This window comes from Cimex lectularius, unplaced genomic scaffold (assembly GCF_000648675.2).
Source record: "Cimex lectularius strain Harlan isolate CLEC.00 unplaced genomic scaffold, Clec_2.1 scaffold5, whole genome shotgun sequence".
NCBI lineage: Eukaryota > Metazoa > Arthropoda > Insecta > Hemiptera > Cimicidae > Cimex > Cimex lectularius.
The window spans coordinates 2,116,814-2,136,748 of record NW_019392993.1 but is presented as its reverse complement, the minus strand read 5'-3'; the positions used below and the strand labels follow the sequence as shown (position 1 = coordinate 2,136,748).

The following is a 19,935-nucleotide window of genomic DNA, read 5'->3' as shown; positions in this document are numbered from 1 at the left end:
ACTAAGTCGAATCTAAGTTTTTAAGACGTTTTGGAAAAAGTACCTATTGATGTGTAAATATTTTTTAAATAAAGGCGTGGGTAGATATTTTACAAATGAAGACCAAAGGGGAAAAACGAGTTAACTGACATTTTTATCGAACATGGGATGATGATGGTTTCTTATAGACTGAAGGTTGGCGAATACGATGGTGATCTCAAAACAGGGGAAAAGTGAGTTAAAATGGTCGAAATAAGCGTTTGAAAAGAACGTACAGGGGAAGAACGAGCTATACTGAGCGGTACAGGGGAAGAATGAGTCAATTTCACTTTCCTACAAGAGCGTATGCAAGCAAAATTTTTATTTATTTTATTAGTAAACCTATTAGATATGTAGGCACTTCGCACCATCGATGTTGGCTATCTTGTGTTGTTTGGTTACAGAACGACTACCTATCTCTCGTGAGAAGTATAATGACCTACAACATTTGATGCAGTTTTGTGACGAAAATGCCAAACAATTCTACAAAAAGATTAAACATGCTTATACGACTTTAAGTAACAAAAAAATTTCCCGCAAACGTTTGATTAATTCAACTTTTTTGATTACCTATCTTTGATTACCTGAGTTTGAATTCCTACTTTTATACCAAGTTTTTATTAACATTCTTTTCTTTTTTTATGCTATTTTAGCTTGAATTTTTTCGAAAAATATAATCTTGAATTTTATTGAAATCCTTCAAAAATCAATGAACTTTTTTTTTCTAACCTCATTTCGCAAATTTATGTTTGTGCTAATACTGGTACATACAACATGTTTAGATGATTGAAAAATAGTTAGAGTGAAACCAGCAATGCATGGAGGTAACTCGTTTTTCCCCTGCACAAATGGAACTTTGAGAGGTTGAAGTTTATTTAATCTAAGATGGAAAATAAATTTTGATGTTTTGAAGGTAGATATAAATGCCAGAATAGCTTTAGTATTTTTTCAAATTTTTTAAATATTTTTACGTCAAATGTGGATGAAGGTATTACGTTTTTTTAAGAAAAAATGCTCTCCTATAACATTTAAAAAAAGTCAGTTAACTCGTTGTTCCCCTGTGGTCTTCAAATGGGTCGTCGAATAAAAAAGAAGCATCCCCAGGGGGCAAAAGCAACCTCTCACTTTACACCCTTCTCCAGGAAACTTTCAAGATAATCCTATATATAATTTAGCCGTTCTGAATTCGATAAAAGAGGTCGACAAAATTCTTTTGACGTGTGTTACGTCAAAAGAATGTCACTCGTGATGGAAAGTGATACGATTTGGCTTGAGGAATTCGGTTAGCTCCTTCTCGGGTTCCAGGCTAAACCAATTAATAATGTCTGTCTGTAATCTTAGAATATATATATGTATCACAGATACAGATTTTTTTTAAGCCTTTGTTAGCTGGGAATAATTTAAGCCAACAAAGTTCTTCTGGATATCATATTCAGAAATGAAAAAAAGTAACAAGATTTCTAATAACACCAATTAGTTGGAATATTTTATGAAGTGACTCATAGTTAATTTGTTACTCCCTCACGAACCTTTTATTTCTGGCGGTGCTTTTGAGTCTTCTTTACGTATTTTAAGTTACACTTCTACTAAATTTTATTATTGAATTTTTTTTCCTCCTATGCTCCTTAGCATTGACGTAGTACCAAAATTAATCAAAATTAACAATTGATTATAAGGGGAAATAATTAAAAAGACTACATTAAATTGTTAAGCGTATTTCTAGGGTATACCCCTTTCTATATAATTACGTGTAAACATAGTTAAATATCTTTAATGATCGTTCAAGTGTTCACAATCGATAAGTAGCGAATGCAAAAATTCTCTCCAAAGCCGGCAGGACGTTTATTCAGGTCATGCGTTAATTGCTAGCAAGCACGAGACGATTTTTTAAGGACGTTAACCTGACACTACGAAATAACATTTCTGAAAGTTATTTAGCGCTGATCCGAACCGCAATGATTGCACGCCTGTTGAACGATTCTTCGAAGAACGTAAGTGATTGTGTGTGCGCGCGCGGTTTCGTACTATAAAGCGGAATTGTTTTTGTACGTCAAACAAGTGGGAATATACTGAAATGGATTTTATTGAGAATAATATTTATTCGTTTTGAATGTTTGCAATGATTTACGTCTTTTGGAGTTCAAAATTATCAGAATGAACCAAACCACGTCAAAATCAAGGTTATCAGAATGGACCTAACCATTGTATTTACCTGCAGATCTCAAAAACATTTATTTAAACACCTAGAACGTAAAGTTCTGACAACAATTATGTTTAGACTGGATGCTGCCGGTTTCATATTATATGTTATATGCATTCTTTCTAAAAATCCACTACCTAATCCTTCATTTCTACCTAACCGCACGATTCCGCCAAGAATGCTACTCCTCTGGGAGGGGGAGTGTTCTAGAACCGATCCTTTACTTATCTATACCGCAGATATCCCAACTTCACCTTCCTCATCCTTGCGTCCTTTGCCGTCAAAGCTGTGCTGTCCTTGATCCCGTCCCCACAATTGCCTCGGAGGATTTTTAGGCGTATTTCTCCGAAGAATCCAATAAAGCAAAGACTGGCGTATAAAGCTTAATGAAATCAACAGCAACCATGTATTCACCTTTCGAAGCAAAACCCCCTCATACAATATTTCTCAATAATACTCCTACCTCCAAAACAGACTGGGTCCGCTACCTTGGGTTAGATCTGCACTTAAGACTAATCTGGAACAAACACACACGACTAAAACGATAGGAATTAAACAAACATTTCGGACTATTCTACAGACTATTGGCGTCTCAAGTTTCAATAAAAAGCAAACTGACAATACTAAAACCAATCTATGCACAGACTAGACACCGCTAAACCTTCCAAGTTCAAAGTCCTCAGAACGAAAGTCAATGTTCCTTACTTCGTCTCCAATATCACCCTTCAGAATGACCTCAAAACCTCTCTTGCACAAAATTATCGCCAAAACATTTTCCACTTTCTACCACATTCTTCTCTCACCTCAATCGAGTTGCCCATTCCTTATTCAACAGAAATAACCCTTTTTCCTTGCGTATAGTTGGGAGAACAACCGTTTAGTTAACTCCCCTCTCGAGACAGGATCTATGTAATATATAAATCCAGCTCATTACGTAATGTAAACAAGGTTACAGATTGACATATGGAAATAGATAGATGAATGAATGAGATATCTAGAAACTTACAAAACGCTACTTGAAAAAGTCTCTTTCAGAAAAGTAGATCTTCTTTTGTTTCTGACAAAAACAGTCTGACTTCGTTTTAAGTGCCCTTTAAATCCCTTAAATACGAATTGTCATTTTAATAATAAAATATACATTTTTTGACTGGATTCGCCGGAGCCAATTTTTTTCTTGCCAAGTACAATGTTCCACTCCAACTTTGAAACACCTTTGTAGTTTATCCAATATTCACGGTTTTACTCATCAATCATTAATTCATCAAAAACTCCCAACATGCTATTTTTTATATTCCAGGTTTTGATTCAGTGATGGAGGCCAGTTTTGTGTCATAAATTGTATTTTATAGGGTTCTAAACTCTTGTACAGCTTCCTGTGGATCGGTGGAGTCGTTTAACTACAATATTTAGTCGTTATTACTAAATGTATGAAAAAATGTATGTTATTTGAGAAATTTTTTTTTATTGTCTCAAGATTTGAATTCATGTGTTTTGGGATACGAAAAACGAATGTCAACTTCCTTTCTTGGTAAAGAATTGTTTTGATCTATTTTCCTACACCACACTGTAACAAATTATTTATTTGAATATCTACTCATTTGCTCCCTCGTAAATTGCTTTATTTTGAGTTTTTACGAAGTACGTATTAGATGAGGGTACGAGAAAACGCACCGACCAACCACTAATGCTGGCGAATTTTCTGAACTGGTCTGGCCGATCAAAATAGCGAGGATAGGTGGACCAGGATGATCGAAATCGATCATATTTGAAACATTTTGTAAAAAATTCTTCTACAAACCCAAAACAGAACCTGACATTGATCCTTTTTAACATTGTAAAATTCGCCAAAGTAATTAAACCAAAAACGTTTTGTCAGAAATTCAAAATTAAAGACAGAAATGTTTTTTTAAATTCTATCAATTGTTACAACGATTGCTTGTACAAACTTTCGAAACAATTTCGTAATACATTTTGTGGCTTTAACTAAAAAAAAGACTTACACGCGGGGAAATTCACCGACCAATCATCCTTGCGAAATGTTGAATTTCATTGAGAGATGAGTCCATCGAAGCAGCAAAGCTAGGTGGACGAAAATGATCAGAAAAGACCGAACTACAGTTCACAACCCCATACCTCAAGAGGAAATCTCATTGTTTATAACTCCACTAAAATTAGCAAGACTTTCCATTCTAAGCTTTCTCATTTTTACTTGAAGTAGCAACTGTATTTCAAGCTATGAGATTACAAGTCGAAGTTTGTGGTTTTAGTCTGAAAAAAAGGATATACCCAACGACGAACTTGTGAAGATAGCGCAATGACGAATTTGATTCAGACACGATTCTGTCTGACCGAACAAAGCAGCGAGGATAGGCGGACCACGATGATCAGAAACGACTAAACTACAGGTTCACCACCTCCATGCCTGAAGAGGAAATCTCAAAATTTATCGGGTTGTCCGGAAAATAATGCAGGATTTTAAGTTTTCATTAAAAAAAATCTATATAAAATATTCTGTTTACGTTTACAGGATTACTNGGGTTAAATGCCTGGGTAGACTCGTACCCCATCCCTAAAAGGTCCGGGACTTGGTCGGCTCACGTGTCCTGCATAAACCTCTTGGACTTGTTCACAAACCCCAAGATTTTGGACCATTTTACCTCTGGGAGTGATTTGGTGATGTCCTCTTCTTCAAAAGTTTCAAATCTAGACCTAGCATACCTATCACATTCTGCGAGGTAGTGGCTTGCCATTTCTTCTTTTTCGAAAAAACGGCAAAAGGGATCTGGTAGGATACCCATTACGGAGAGGTGTCTTCTCAGTGGGCTTTAATAGAATAACAGTAAACTTGTAAAATTTCATGTCGTAGTTTTAGCCCCAGAAGAAGCATGTACTCAGGGAGAATGGTACCTACCAACTATTGAGATCGTTCTGATGAAATCTCATAGTTAATAACTATAAAAATATCAAATTATGAGATTTGATGTCGAGGTTGTGGTTTTAATTAAAAGAAGTGTACTCATTGGAAAACTCCTGTCAACTACTGAATATGGTAGACCAAAAACCAAGAGGAAAAGACACTCCAAATATACAGTATTGCAGGCATCAAGAAAAATTGTTCATTCAATTAAATACAAAAGATAGAGGTCGTAATTTTTTTTTTTAATAAAAAGCACAACTTTAAGAAATTATCGTACGCTGAACCTTTATAGATGTAAACAATAAATAAACATTTTGTTATGTTTTATATTTTGTAAACTGACCTTGTTTTTTTAGTAAAGAGCTAGAAGAATGAACCATGTACGGTCACACGACATCTATTATGTTTTAAGGGGAAAAAGGATATGACATACAAATGTTTACGATATAAATTACCATTCACTTTTTATTTGCAACAATAAAAAATAAATTACCATTTGCACATTACCTATAATTACAGAAAATATAAACAATAGGCTGCAATTAAACAACAATTAGTGTCGAACACCAAATTTAAAGAGGGAAAATTCGAATAGGCTACTTGCTTGAATAATCACTTGCTTTACAGGCGTGACTTTGTAATCAACTAGATACAAAATAAAAACACAATTTAATATCTTTCAATCTTGTAAGTTCTAGCCGTCCTAAGCACCACACTAGTATTTACAGGTTTTTTTGTTTTTTGTATTGGTCCTGATGTTCTCTCGAATCATTAACAAAACGGCTCGGACAATAGAAATCAAGAGGCTTTATAATAAATATATATATTTATATGCAATATCACATAACAATTATTACGATAATGAAAAAATAATGTACAACAATTTACAAAATGAAAAACTAAATATCAATTTGTTCTATAACGCGACAGCAGTTAGGAAACGACAACGGTGTTTAACAATTCGTTTTAAAGCTATATATAAAATTGGTATGGGCTGAACATGTTATAACGGGCATTTTTTTAAATTTTCAGATCCAGAACCATCACACGTTTTAGTGTAATTAAATTATTTAACTTTACGTCGTTTTTATTGATAAATAATTTCTGAGATTGCATGAGAGGTTATGATTTGATACTTGATAATAATAATTATGATTATAATTTATTTAAAAAAAGGCCCATTATAATTGAAATGTAATATATGAAGAGATCATTCGTAATTTTCTATTGCAAGAATAAAATGGTTAGTTATTATAAAAAGAATTAGTTTATAATTTGTAATTTTCATGGAACTCGATCTCTTGGATATTTAGTTAACTGTAGGGGCTGCTGGGATTCTGCGGCTCTGAGTCCTGGGAGTCCGGCCATCTCCCTCCAGGATTCGATCGAGGCTCTCAAGTCCCTCTCGTTGGGCGAATGAAGTCCTCCTAAGCCCCGGCTGTTTTCGTCGTCGGTCACGTTGATCTCTTCGGAGCTTTCGGAAAGCCGGTCGTCTTGGGCCGGCGCTTTGAAGGCCGAGTGCTCGCCGCCCATGGAACGCCAGTCCGCGCGTTCTTCGCCGCTCGCACCGGATGAGCCTTGCTGCGACTTCAGGGCGTTCATCCTTTGGTGCCTCCGCCACTTTGCTCGCCGGTTGGAAAACCAAACCTGAAAATAAAAACATGGCATTGTTTATATTTCATAAAATTATTTTTATAGAGATAGCTCTGTAAGTGAATAAAAAAGTTTGTTAATAATGTTTGAGTTTGGTCAAGCCGTTGTACATAAATTTTTGGCTTATTTTTCATTGTTAAAATGACATATATTAACAATTTATATTTCTTCTTTTAAAATAGAATTCTTCATTAAATATTTTTAATTTTTGTTCTTGGAAATGAAAATGATATCGTGCTACCTTTGCCGTCTTTTCTTCTCTGTCGTGACGAATATCGTTATGGCTGTAATCGTTGTTTCCTCAACAAAACCACGCTTAGTACACACCGGAAAAACTAACAATTGACAATTATGGGGAATTAAAGTCGACACGGTAAAAGCTTAAATGATTCAACCAGGATGACCATTTAAATGGATTTCAAGAGAGAAATATCTTTTGGACAAATTTTTTAAAATCTATGTCAATAATTATGTCGGTCCTCCGTCGTCTCCCAGTAGGATACTAGAATTTAAGGAGGCTCGTATAAATCTTCTTCAGTTGAAAAGCGAATACATTTATATGACTCACATTCAGTCGATCAATATTAAAAACAAATTAAATTCACTAATTTCGTGGTCCGCTTGACCAATTAATATATTACAATTAATTAAGGTTTTTAGTTGGGTTAAAAAAAGTCAATGGCACGAGCGGGATTGAAAAATGGCAAAAAGGAGGGAAAATTCAAAAGGTGGGGTTGAGATGGGAAGTTGGTGTCCGAGTGGATCGACGTCACGATAGCTCAAGAGGTAGAGCAGCGTCGTATCAAGCCGAAGATCGTGGGTTCGAATCCCGCTCGTGCCATTGATTTTTTTTACCTCAAGTAAAAACCTTAATTAAATAAAAACAAAATAAATTAATAATTATATCGTTCAAGAAAACGAAAGAAAAAAAGAAAGTAAAGTCAATTCTGTCATGACGACCCGTTGCGGTCCCTGTCGAGGGGTCAAACCTCTCCATAACGCTTTTATTATATTATTCTTAATTAAAAATGCATGGGCTGTGCCGAGATTAGAACCAGTAGTGTGCCAAATACGCCCCTATTGTATTATATACACGATTAATACACTGACAGGCAAAAAATTCCACCCAATTGATTGTTTTATTCTCTCGATAAAATAAAATTCTGCCCTTAGTTTGTCTCATTGTTTTTATCAATAAATATTTGTTTATGATATGTTTTAAATTGGGACTATCAATTAGAGGTAAACATACTTAATCCTTAATCCAAAGCAAGGATAAAGGATTTTTCAACGTTTACTTTTTACGTAATTTAAAAAAATTTGAATTCTGAAGTAATAAACTGTTTAATGTTCGTCTTTATTTTCTTAATTTCAATTTTTAAACTTAAAGATGCCACTTAGTGCTGATGATGCTGCGTGTGGCGTGGCACTGGATGTTCCATTAGGTATTGCCATCCGAGTTCCCTAAGAAACTCAGAGTTTTTGAGAAAATGGGACCTCGATGGAAGGTCCGGTTCTGGACTCCCTAGGGTAAGAGGGATGACAGTTTTTTGACTTTAGGAATTTCGCGAAACCGGCATCTTACCGTTTTTCAAGCTATTCATCAGCTCCAGGAAATTTGAGGTGTCCAAATTTCTGAAAGCACTGCCCGAAGAAGATTAAATCAGCCTCGTAAGAGGACCAGAATTGACCAGAACACGCAGATCTGCACGGCTCACATTTGCTCGAGAACACAGCCATGGGTCTTTAGACGATTGGTCTGCTGTACTTTTTACAATTGAGTGTAGATTTGCTCTACGGTGTACAGATGGGAGTGAAAGAGTGTGGAGAAGGCGATGAAAGTACGAACCCTGTAATTTTTCCCAGAGCCGACTTTTTCGACGTAGCTCAGTGATGGTGTGGGCGGGAATTTCAATGGAGAGTTGCACACAGTTGGTTTTTGTTCGTGGAAGATCTTTGACGACCACGCGCCACCACTTTATCGCTCGCATAGTACAAACGTACCTTCAACAGCATAACATCAGGATCTTAGCCTGGCTAAACCGTTCTCCAGACTTGAACCCCATCGAACATTTATAGGATGACCTCAAAAGACAAATAAGACCATGTCTATCACTTCCTGATACACTCCACGATCTTTAAATGTCTCTTCGTGAAGAATGGGCTAACCTCCAGCAAAGAGACATTTCCAGACTGGTAGAAAGTTGGCCGAGGCTTCATCGAGATGTAATTAAGGCAAGAGGAGGAGATACGCGGTATTGAAATTTTAATTTTTTGCATTTTCCTTAACAATTTATTTTTTTAAAACTTTTTTGAACTGTATCATTAAACGTTTTAGAACGTGAAACTTTGATTAATATATAAAAATATGTACAAAACAAGTTATATTACAAGAGGGTGGAATTTTTGCCTGTCAGTGTAGTATATTACAGTATAATAAAAAACGCAACAGGTGAAATTTGTACGAAGATATTGTTGAAACAAACTGAAATTTTAAGTTGATTATTCGGAAATCGTGAGATCCGGTCCGGTGTGACGTAGGTTTCAGAAATTTTAACTTTTTTCTAGGGGACCAAAAGAGGGTTTAATTGCTGGGCTGAAACAAGGCATGGTTAGTGATGTAATCTTCAGTTGTTATATCCGTGTGAAAATCGGTCTTAATTTAAATTTAATTTTGTTCAGGATAATTTTAATTTTAATCATTTTACTTGTCTCAGCCGTAACAACTATTTCTTAACAGCATATTGATGATTTTCCTGTGCCTATCCGCCTATCCTAGCTTAAAACATAAAGTCCTCACAATCCATGCTATACAACAGACATAACAAAACAGAAGCGATAGTTATTAGATAACATGTAACAAGAAAAAATGGCGAGATGTTTTTCTTACTTAAAATAAGTCTTTAATCAATCAGACCTACACAATAGGCAGTTCAAATGTGATTAATTAACGTCGTTAAGCTATGTAAAATCTATAAGCAGTAAGATTAAACAAATGAATTATAGTTAAACAACAAATAGTTTTGTATAGGTCTAGTGGAACTACAACCATACACACGCACGACTCAGACGCGAACCACGAAGACGAGACGAACCCCCAGGCTTCTCAGATTCTGGGAAAGGAATCCACCTGCATAGCATTGAAATGCGGATCTCCAGGGAAGGTTGTGCATGTGCCTAATCTGCCCACACCCTTCGAAGGACTTCTTCGAGGTCCATCAATAGTCAGACCCAGTGAGCCTTGAAGCACGCCGCACAGTGAGCCAAAAGTGGAAAACATTTTTGAAAAATGTGTGGAAAATATTTTCATTGTTGCTAATTTTTAGTGTAATATATATTCCAGTGTTTCATTTTTTACCAATTTCGTTCACAGGATGATATAAACATCTGCCAAAGTAGCCTGAACAAGAAATCAAATCAGTTTTTGAATTGAAATATTGTATAGAGTTAGTGAAATATAACGATATATATCGCAAATTTTTTTATAACATTTGTCAATGTTTTTTATTCTCCAAAGAAGTCAAAAGTAATTGAACGTACTTAAATAATACTAATATTTTTTTGTTTTCATTAAGTTTTGAAAACTAGTACCACTTGTCTCCGTAGAAATTAATATTGGCTTAGATAGTGGGTTCAGTGGTATAAAGATTCCTGCAAAGAAAGCCATCGCATGCGATTTCAGTTGATTTTTCAGTACGAAAAAGTGCTTCAATTTATAAACACGATGAGACAAAATTGTTCCCTCAATATCCAGTTCACCTTTTCAAAGGCGAATCTTGCTCAAAATAATGAAATTTATCTGCCTCACGACTGTTAAAATGCTTACAAAATACCGTGGGTTATTTTGTTTGTTCGTTAAGTTTAAGTTGAATACTACTTGCATATTAAAAACAGCAATAAACGAAAAGGTATTTACGTATACATTATATGACATAACAAAATTCCGACTAATTAAAAAGCGAAACTATTACTAAAATTATTTTTTTTCTAATTTTTTGAAATAAGCTGTCTTCATTTTTCATCTACAAAGTAATTAAACAATTTCGTTTTGGAATATAATTTTAATTAAATTTTAGTATTTGTTTACCCTCAAAATAGTTCGTTTAAGGAGAAAAAATGCATTTAAAAATGTAATAATTTTAATATAATTAAAAAAAATGGTTAACACGTTCTCTCGTTTTGTCATATTGATAAAAAAATCGTTCCTTTCGATCCTGCTCGAAAATTACACGATTATTGTAAATTCCAATATTATTTACATATGTCTGCTGAGGTACATTTAATTTTTTCTATTTTTGGGTGTTTTGTCCAACCGCGAAACTCAAAACTGTTTTTCTAAGCTGTATGGTTATTCTGCCGAAGTATGGACAAATTTGTGTGTAAAGCCGTTGCTTGATTATAAAATTCAAAGTAGGTAATTAAAAGAGCATAATTAAAAACGAAATTTTATCTTTCTTATTGCATAAAAATTTCCCCTTTCCCCAGTGAATGCAACATTCACTCTTCAAACAATATTCAAAAGATAACGATTCCTTAATATTAATTTTATTTAAATAGGCATTACAAGTCCATGATTTACCCGGATTCTGCAGATTGTTTTGCACATGGTTCTAATAATTTGTTCTTTATGGTACCATATGGCCTTTATGATACTTAGTAGCATTAAAAAAAATTCCTTGCTGGAACTAGAGAAAAACCTAGGCTTTCTAATTTCTTTTTTATATGTTTCAAATATATCACAACCCTCACTAAGACCGGCAAACTCACTTCTGCAAATGGAGAGGGCCAGACTGAGTGGAGTGTAGGACTACTAACCGTTCATTGGCCTCTGAGAAAATATCTACAAAACATGGGTATATATAACGATGATCCCTTCTGTAGATTATGTAATGAGGAGGAGGAAACAGCCACCCATATCATTTTCGAATGCGAAGCAACAGCTCAACGGAGATTTAACCTTAGATACGAAATTAACCTAGGGAATGAAATTGTAGAAGCGATAGTCAATGACCTGATACCTCTAAGGAGAAGGATTGAATCTGTTGCACTGAACTAAGGAAATAGGAAGGTTCATAAAGCCAGAAGGCTGCAGTGCTTGAAGAGCACAAACCCCGCTTCCTAGTATCCTCATTACCATACCATTAATATATATCAATAAATGGGGCTTTAAATGAAGAGGCTTTATCGTGATTTATTACCATTTTAGCGAGAGTACACTTTTTCGTTGAATTTAATTCCTCAGTGAGACCTTACCCATACAAACGGAATTTTTTGTGTTTTGTTGAACCTGAAGAGTTTTAATGATATTGCGTATAGTAACTGGTCGGTGGGAATTTTGGGCCGATTGATCTGTTACTACAAAGTACTTTTGGTAAGATAGCTCGGATATATTCTTGTCCGACTTGATTAAATTGGTTATAATTAATACTGTATGCGTGTGCTGTTCACGAACTTGTGTACGATGTACGTATTTTGCTTCGCGTAGTGAAAAACCTAAAAAAATTAGGACTTTTCTCACCTGAACTCTGGCTTCGGAAAGGCACGTTTTGGCGGCTAGCCTCTCCCTTGTCGAAACGCAAGGGTAATGGCTTTTGTCGAACTCTTTTTCCAATTCGTCCAATTGGTCGGGGGAAAATGTCGTCCTGTTCCTTCTGAATTTGGGCTGTTCTGACCCTTCTCCGCCACTGCCGAGGCTTTCGTCGTCCTTACCGCTCCCGTCTCCATCTGGAAAAAGAAGTTGGAAAATATATATTGGTATATATGTAAAATTCAAATCCAGTCGATCAGATACTTTAATTGCTACTTTAATTGCTAAATAATAACAAACTTAAATGGTTATTAATGTGAAAGTAATTAAGTATCAGCATAAAATAAACAAATAAAATAATTAAATATGCAATCTTTTATGCAAAATAAACTTTAAGGATTAGTCAGGTCAAATTATATGAAATAACAGAAATCCGGTCCCTAATTATAATAAGTAAAAAATAGAGTATTTTCTTAGGTAAATAGATGCTTTTATATAAAAAGGTGGTTTTGTGGGAATAATGAAGGCATATTTTAACCGGAACTATAAATATGACCAAACCCGAAGAACGTTTATTAATATTGAGAAATGTCATAAAAAATGGGAGAATATTATACTACCGACTTTGCAATGGAGGAGCGTAAAGAATAAAATGTACAGGAACTATATGAATTAATGGGTCCATAGTTTACGTTGACTTTAGTCAAAGCTTTTGGATTTACGGCTGAGTCATGAGTTAGCGTCGAACCGGATTATAACGCCGGACTAATCCCATAACACTTCATCTACACGACAAATTTATAAGTAGGCTCAAGACTCGGGCCGTGAGTTGTGTAGCTACTAGAGTACACTCCAGGCTGACTACACCGGCAGCATATCTTTATGAACGCGATCGCCCTTCGTTTTTTATTTATTTTACAGCCGGCCGGCAAAATCCCTTTGGCACAGTTTGGTTTATTGGGGACCCGTTTCACCCCGGGCGGAACTTACTGCCGCCGCAAACTGCAAATTATACGCGGTCGTCAAATCCGCCGGTCTTTCGGAGCCGCCGGCATCGAAAAGTCGCCGTTACGTGATGGAATGTCATGTCACCAAGAGTGGTCGCCTTGTCATTTAAACCATTTGGTGAAATCTGGGCGGGTCGAGCGGTGTGGATTTGTAAAAACGTTTCTTACTCTTTGCTCTCCGAGGGGAAAGCCGGTTATTAAACTTCCCTGTAATTCCACTATTAGCCTAATAGGCTAGCAAGAGGAATTCTTTTCGTATAATCACCAGGCAGTTGGTGTGACATTTTAATATCTCGTAACGGAACGGCGAAAAGTTCGAAAACTTATGCCTCCTACCTAGGGTTTCCGTATCAAAAGAAATGTATCTATACTCTAATGTAAATATGATATGATGTACTGTGAGATACAATATCTGACATACAATATAATTATGCATTTCAAAGGTCAAAACGTTCGACAGGGTTGTTAAGTAAAATTAGCGTTTGATCAATTCCGATAATTTTGGCATGCCTACCTACCCCATGTGTTTGTCTGTCAGATAAGCTTGGTATTTTTGCCATCTTCAGTGTTGTGGCTATATCAAGTCTATTTTCACAACGTCGTGAGGGAAAAGTTTCTTGGGTCTGCGTTATCTTTGTATGAACGTACCTTTGGTGGATTAAATTTTTTTATTGTACCGGATGTGATCGCCGGCCATTTTCGTTTTTAATTGGTATATTTTATCAAATCATTACCGAAAAAAGTTGACAACACACTCGAGTATTGAAACTCCCATTAGAGATCGAACTACCTAACATGAGATAAAATATTTGAAATTTGTCGAAAACTTAAATTCACTAATTTCGTGGTCCGCTTGACCAATTAATATATTACAATTAATTAAGGTTGAAAAATGGCAAAAAGGAGGGAAAATTCAAAAGGTGCGGTTGAGATGGGAAGTTGGTGTCCGAGTGGATCGAGGTCATGAGAGCTCAAGTGGTAGAGCAGCGGCGTATCAAGCCGAAGATCGTGGGTTCGAATCCCGCTCGTGCCATTGACTTTTTTATCTCAACTAAAAACCTTAATNGATAAAAAAGTCAGTGTCACGAGCGGGATTCGAACCCACGATCTTCGGCTAGATACGCCGCTGCTCTACCACTTGAGCTATCGTGACTTCGATCCACTCGGCCACGCCACTAACTTCCCATCTCAAATCCCGCTCGTGACACTGACTTTTTTAATCTCAACTAAAAACGTTAATTAATTGAAAGGTATTAATTGGTCAAGCAGAACACGAAAACTATGAATTTAATAAGTTAAATGAAGTATATTTTTACTAAAGCTCTCCGTGGCCATTTCATTTGTCGCCGAGAATCAAATAGATTACACGACATTTGAAAAATGGCAAAAAAGGGGGGAAAATTCAAAAGGTGGAGTTGAGATGGGACGTTAGTGTCCGAGTGGATCGAAGTCACGATAGGTCAAGTGGTAGAGCAGTGGCGTATCTAGCCGAAGATCGTGGGTTCGAATCTCGCTCGTGACACTGACTTTTTTATCTCAACTAAAAACCTTAATTAATTGAAAGATATTAATTGGTCAAGCGGACCACGAAAACTAGTGAATTTCTGAATAATATGGTTGTTCATGAGGAGAGTAGGCATTGATAGTTTCACTGAAAATGGCGAAAAGCAGTATCCGACAGACCGTAACAGCGGGAAGTGATCGGAAACGGCCAAACTAAAGGTTCAACACTCCGCAGACCTCAAGAGGAAATCTATCAAGAAATTACCTTGCTGTTTCATATATTTCAGGATTAGTATTTTTAAAAATCTCTTTTAGAATTTGGAAGGAACCATTCGCAGAAGAGAAACGATAATTTACTTGTATTTGGATTTTGACATTCTACTGTGCTCTATACTCATCATTTTAGTGACCTATCGAAATGGAAAAACAAAAAACTGTCGGACAGATCTGAGTGAAAGTATGAGATTTAATAGTAAAAAAAAAAAAAAACACGACAAAATTGACCTAATTTTCACATTTTGCTGGCGAAACATTTAACATAATAATCGATTTCACCTTCGTGAAAAAACCTAGTTATTTAATGTAAAACCACAAACACGAACACGCATTTTTAATGTATAATCAGCTCTTCATAATCCGACAAGTATTTATACATAATTAATAATTGATCGAATACTTTCATCATAAATTGATTTTTGCATGATATTAAATTAGTTGCACCAAATTTAGTGTTATGCTTGAATATGTTTTATTGTAATGTTTTTCCAGGGTCACTGGTTAGTTTAGACTCCCTTCTTCCACTGAGAACTAAAAATTGATTGCGGAATTCCCTTCTTTATTTCCATTCTCCGGGAAGTGCGCTATGTTTGAGGTAGTTTAGCACTTTCGGGTTTCCTCTTCCCATTCTTGCTTTTTCGAAGATGTACAGTTTCTGGGCTGCTTTACAATAATACAGTGATGTTCCGAAATCTCTGGTATTTCACAACAGAATCGATCAGTTTCTGTGTCAATTTTTGATACTTTTAAGGTGGTAATTGAATGAGTAATGGTGAATACAAATATTATTTTCTTTAATATTTTCCTGCTGATATACAGTTAGACTTGATACAGTTAGATACTTGCAGTGTTGAAGAACTTCTTTGATTTTTTACACCTGGTGAATTCATCCAAAGTGGTGATTTCTTTTCCTTTAATTTGTTCAATTCCGCTTTGAGTATGCTTTGGACGTGCCAATTTGCGCTTTTGGTACAAAGGGTGTGAGAGCTGCTGCCTGTTTTTGATAGTCTATCAACCTTTACGTTGGCTTTATCCCTACCTCCTTCGTCAGAGTTACGTGATTTCGATTTTCTTGGAGTCAGAGAAAGGCTCATCTCAGGTCAGAGATATGTAAGGCATTTCCAGATCAGCTTTGATTTGAAGGGGGAGTCTAAAACTTTCAGTGCTGTGGCTTATCTGAGAACATGTACACATGTTCATCTTTTAATCCCTTTTTAAGTATTTCCTATGCACAGAGATTGTTATGTCAACATTTGGGCCTTTGTTTCCTGCCCCACCCAATGTTCAATTTTAGGTCCACCTGTTTAAAAGACCATTAGTTACAGTGTTTTTATTCTTCCAAAATTTCCAAATCTATTATGTCCAAATTTTCTTTTAATGTGTAGAGATTAGTGACCGTTAATCGATAGTTATTCAGATATCGTGAGATGCGGTCGGGTGTGATGTAGGTTTCCTCCTCCGGGCACTCTCAACACGACACGCAAGGATGGCACAATTACACAGAAGACAAACACTTTGAGCCCTGAAGATGATCTTAATAAAAGATCGAAACGTTGGCACGATATAGAAAATGCTTTTCTGAAACCTACATCACACCCGACCGCATCTCACGATACCTGAATAACTATTTTCTTTTAATTTGATTTGTCAGACATTTTTGTGGCTATCTCATTTATTTTTTATCCTTATTAGGATTTTATGAAGGCTATCTCTTAATTCAGGTTTTATTTCATTTGTACTTAAAATTGCTCTTTCGTCCATCTTGGTGGCACTCTGAACTACTTAAACTAGGGAAGTATGCATTACCACGGTAATGCCAAATTTCTGTGAAAAGTGTCTTCTTTTCTAACGTTTTTGGCCATCATACAAGTGGTACCAACAATAATCATTGTTGAATATCCCAGTAATAAATTTTTGGATTTATACCCAACGCTGAGCTTAGAACTAGTGTCATTCTGGAGGAAGGTGCATTTGTATTATCTTTGTTGTGGTCCCACTGATGACCCAAATTTGGCTTCTTTTTAACATTAAGTTTATTTGCATCTCGATCAAGACCTTAGATAAAGAGAGTACTTAATTGAAATAATTAATATGACTTATGATTTTTCCTTCTTGTAGGTGGAAAATAGGTCATCTCAAAAAAACCACAACCACTTTTTATCCACAACGTTTCGGATTTATTTTAATCCTTCCTCAGGTGAGTTAACGCCTGTACACGTTCAATTAATATGGTATACAATTAATATGGTCAATTTTGACCACTAAACATATATGGATTAATATATTCATTTTACTACAGTTTTACAGTCGAAGGTGCCCTTTTTCCTTGCCTTAATGGATTCATGTGAGTTATTATCAAAAGGTCCTCGTTTTAAGAAACATAGTGTATAATAGTTCTATTTCCTGCTTTGGTAATTTTTGGTAGGCTTGCTGTTTTATAAATATTGTGTTGTAAAAATATTTTACAACACTTGCCTTGACTAATTTACAAAACGTATAAAATTGAAAGGATATAACTGGAACACAATTAAAAAATAAGATATAAATAAAGAAAAAAGCAAACTGTCGGAGAGCGTGTGTTTGTTATTTATTGGAATCAATGATCACAATCTATCGAATTCCTGAACATAAAAATATTATCGGTCAATTATCTTTATAGACAAAAATTTGACCTAGAATTTCAAATTGATTCAAAGAATGGTGAGCACGTATTGAAGAAATAATAGCTTTCTGTTTTGCATAAATATTTAAGACTTGTTTCTTATGCTGGGCTAACATAAGTAAGGTTAAATCACTAATGTATAAAAATTGAGCGCATTATGCTCGAAAAATGCCATAAAAGCAAAAAACCTCGGTCGGATAGAAGTGCTGCATTTTGATCGACAATTTTAAATAAACAAATCAACCCTGGCATGCAAAGTGCGGCCGTTTAACCTACCAGAAACCTTGAAATGGCGATTGAGCGGTGAAGGTAAGCATGATCGATCGTGACTGTAAGTAGAAGTACATATTGGCTTCATTTTATCCCTATTCCATTCAGATGCGTTAGCACAAGTATGAAACGTTTCAATCTACAATATGAATCTGACAGTTATGCTCTAAAGCTTATTGTTATTACATAGCTTCGTCACTACACAAGAATTTTATGAATAAACGACTGTCTATCTTCAAGGGCTACAATCCTAAGGTATTGCTGGCTCATCTCTCGTACGCAGTGCAGCCGAAAAGAACCATTGAAAAATGATAGAAACAAACACATTTAGAATCATATTCTCATAATGATAATACATAATAAAAAGCTCGGAAGATTTTACCGAAATATTTAGGGTTATGAATTTAATCTTCAAGAGAAGGACTGGTCAATGAGAATATAAAAATAGCAACATTGTGACCAACAGAAAGCAGAGGAGTGTAATAAATTTGTCAGAGGGAGTAAAATGATTAGTTGTGATTGATGCTGTATCGAGAATGGAGAGAAATTTTAGAGGTGGTAGAGAATACTGTGAATAAGTGGATATACGCAGATCCAAAAGAAACATTTTATGATCATTCATTAGCATAAACCGATCAATCAAAAAACCGCTTTTATGCCTACAAACTTGCCCAAATCACCTCTTGGTTTTTTTCTAAACGAACTAGTAATTTCTTCGTAGTTACCTACAGTTGTGTGAATCGTTTCGTTAATTTTCCCAGTTGGGGGCCAGCGTAGGCCAATTATACAGAAATAACCCAATCATTTCTTTCCGGAGAGGGGTTTTAAATATTCAGGAGGGCCGACCAATTGCAGCGGTTATGTAATGGTCGCTCAAGAAGATCACGCCATCGAGTTACCAAAAGTACGAAAATTGGACTTGGAAAGTTTTTCCTTTAAAACAATTAAAAGGTTATTTTAATTATGTATAAACCAGTTTAAAAAAATATTCTTAGAGGAAACTGTTAATAGTAGCGGATTTAATTGCTTTGAGCAAGTAAATTGGGTAATTATTGAAGGGGTGCTTTTTTAAAAATCGTAATAACTGTTAAGCCTTTATTAAACTAGAATTTAATAATTCAATGGGTGATAAATACGACCATGTTAAAATTGCACATAACGACTCTAATTTCTTTCTCAATTATAATTTTATATACCTAACATAAAATTATTATTACTAATATTCGGCATTAAAGAGAAAATTGATTATACATTGTTAATACAAGAATCAATATCAAAAATTCCCAAATTTCTTTGACTCGTTACGACTAACCTTCATCTTCATGAACACGTCAGTTCAATTAGCTTAAAAATTCTTTATGAAAATCTATAAAGGTCGTCCAAGTAATTCACCACTTATCTCAATGATAATAAATAATTTCTACTTTCTATTTTTCAGTGTTTTACAATTCAAAAAGAGTTTAAATTTCAAAATTTATTAGTGTAACTTATGATTTTTCCTTCTCGAAGGTGGGATAATAGGTCACCTCAAAAAAACAACAACCAGTTTTTCTTTCAATCCACAACGTTTCGGATTTATTTTAATCCTTCCTCAGGTGAGTTAACGCAGTGGTTAAAACAGTGGTCGTCAGTCATTAATATTTTGTAACAGTTTTTTTTTAAAAAGAGCCAGTGTGGTACATATTTAAGTCTTTCAGACTCTGAACAAACGTTTTAATTTTTTTTGTATTTGTATTTTTTATTACTGTAGACGAAAAATAATTTCCAAAAATTTGACAGAATTTCTTGTATACTTTTTAAAATCAAAATATTTACGAAATTTTTTGTAATTTTAAAATTACTATTGGAAGGAAAGGAGGACGTGGAGTGACATATTTTAATGAGACCTTTTTGAAACATGAC

General features: G+C 35.1%; 1 protein-coding gene across 1 annotated transcript in view; it reads right to left on the bottom strand.

Annotated features, from left to right (window-relative positions):
- Positions 1–5,582: 5,582 nt before the first annotated feature.
- LOC106666271 (paired box protein Pax-6-like) overlaps positions 5,583–19,935 on the bottom strand; it is an 89,394-nt gene continuing 75,041 nt past the window's right edge. Inside the window, exons 5-6 of the mRNA XM_014393353.2 lie at positions 12,307–12,512; positions 5,583–6,782 (exon numbers count right to left, since the gene is read on the bottom strand). Of these exons, the coding sequence (XP_014248839.1) occupies positions 6,420–6,782; positions 12,307–12,512 (569 nt within the window). The 3' untranslated portion in view covers positions 5,583–6,419. The remainder of the gene's footprint in view (positions 6,783–12,306; positions 12,513–19,935) is intronic.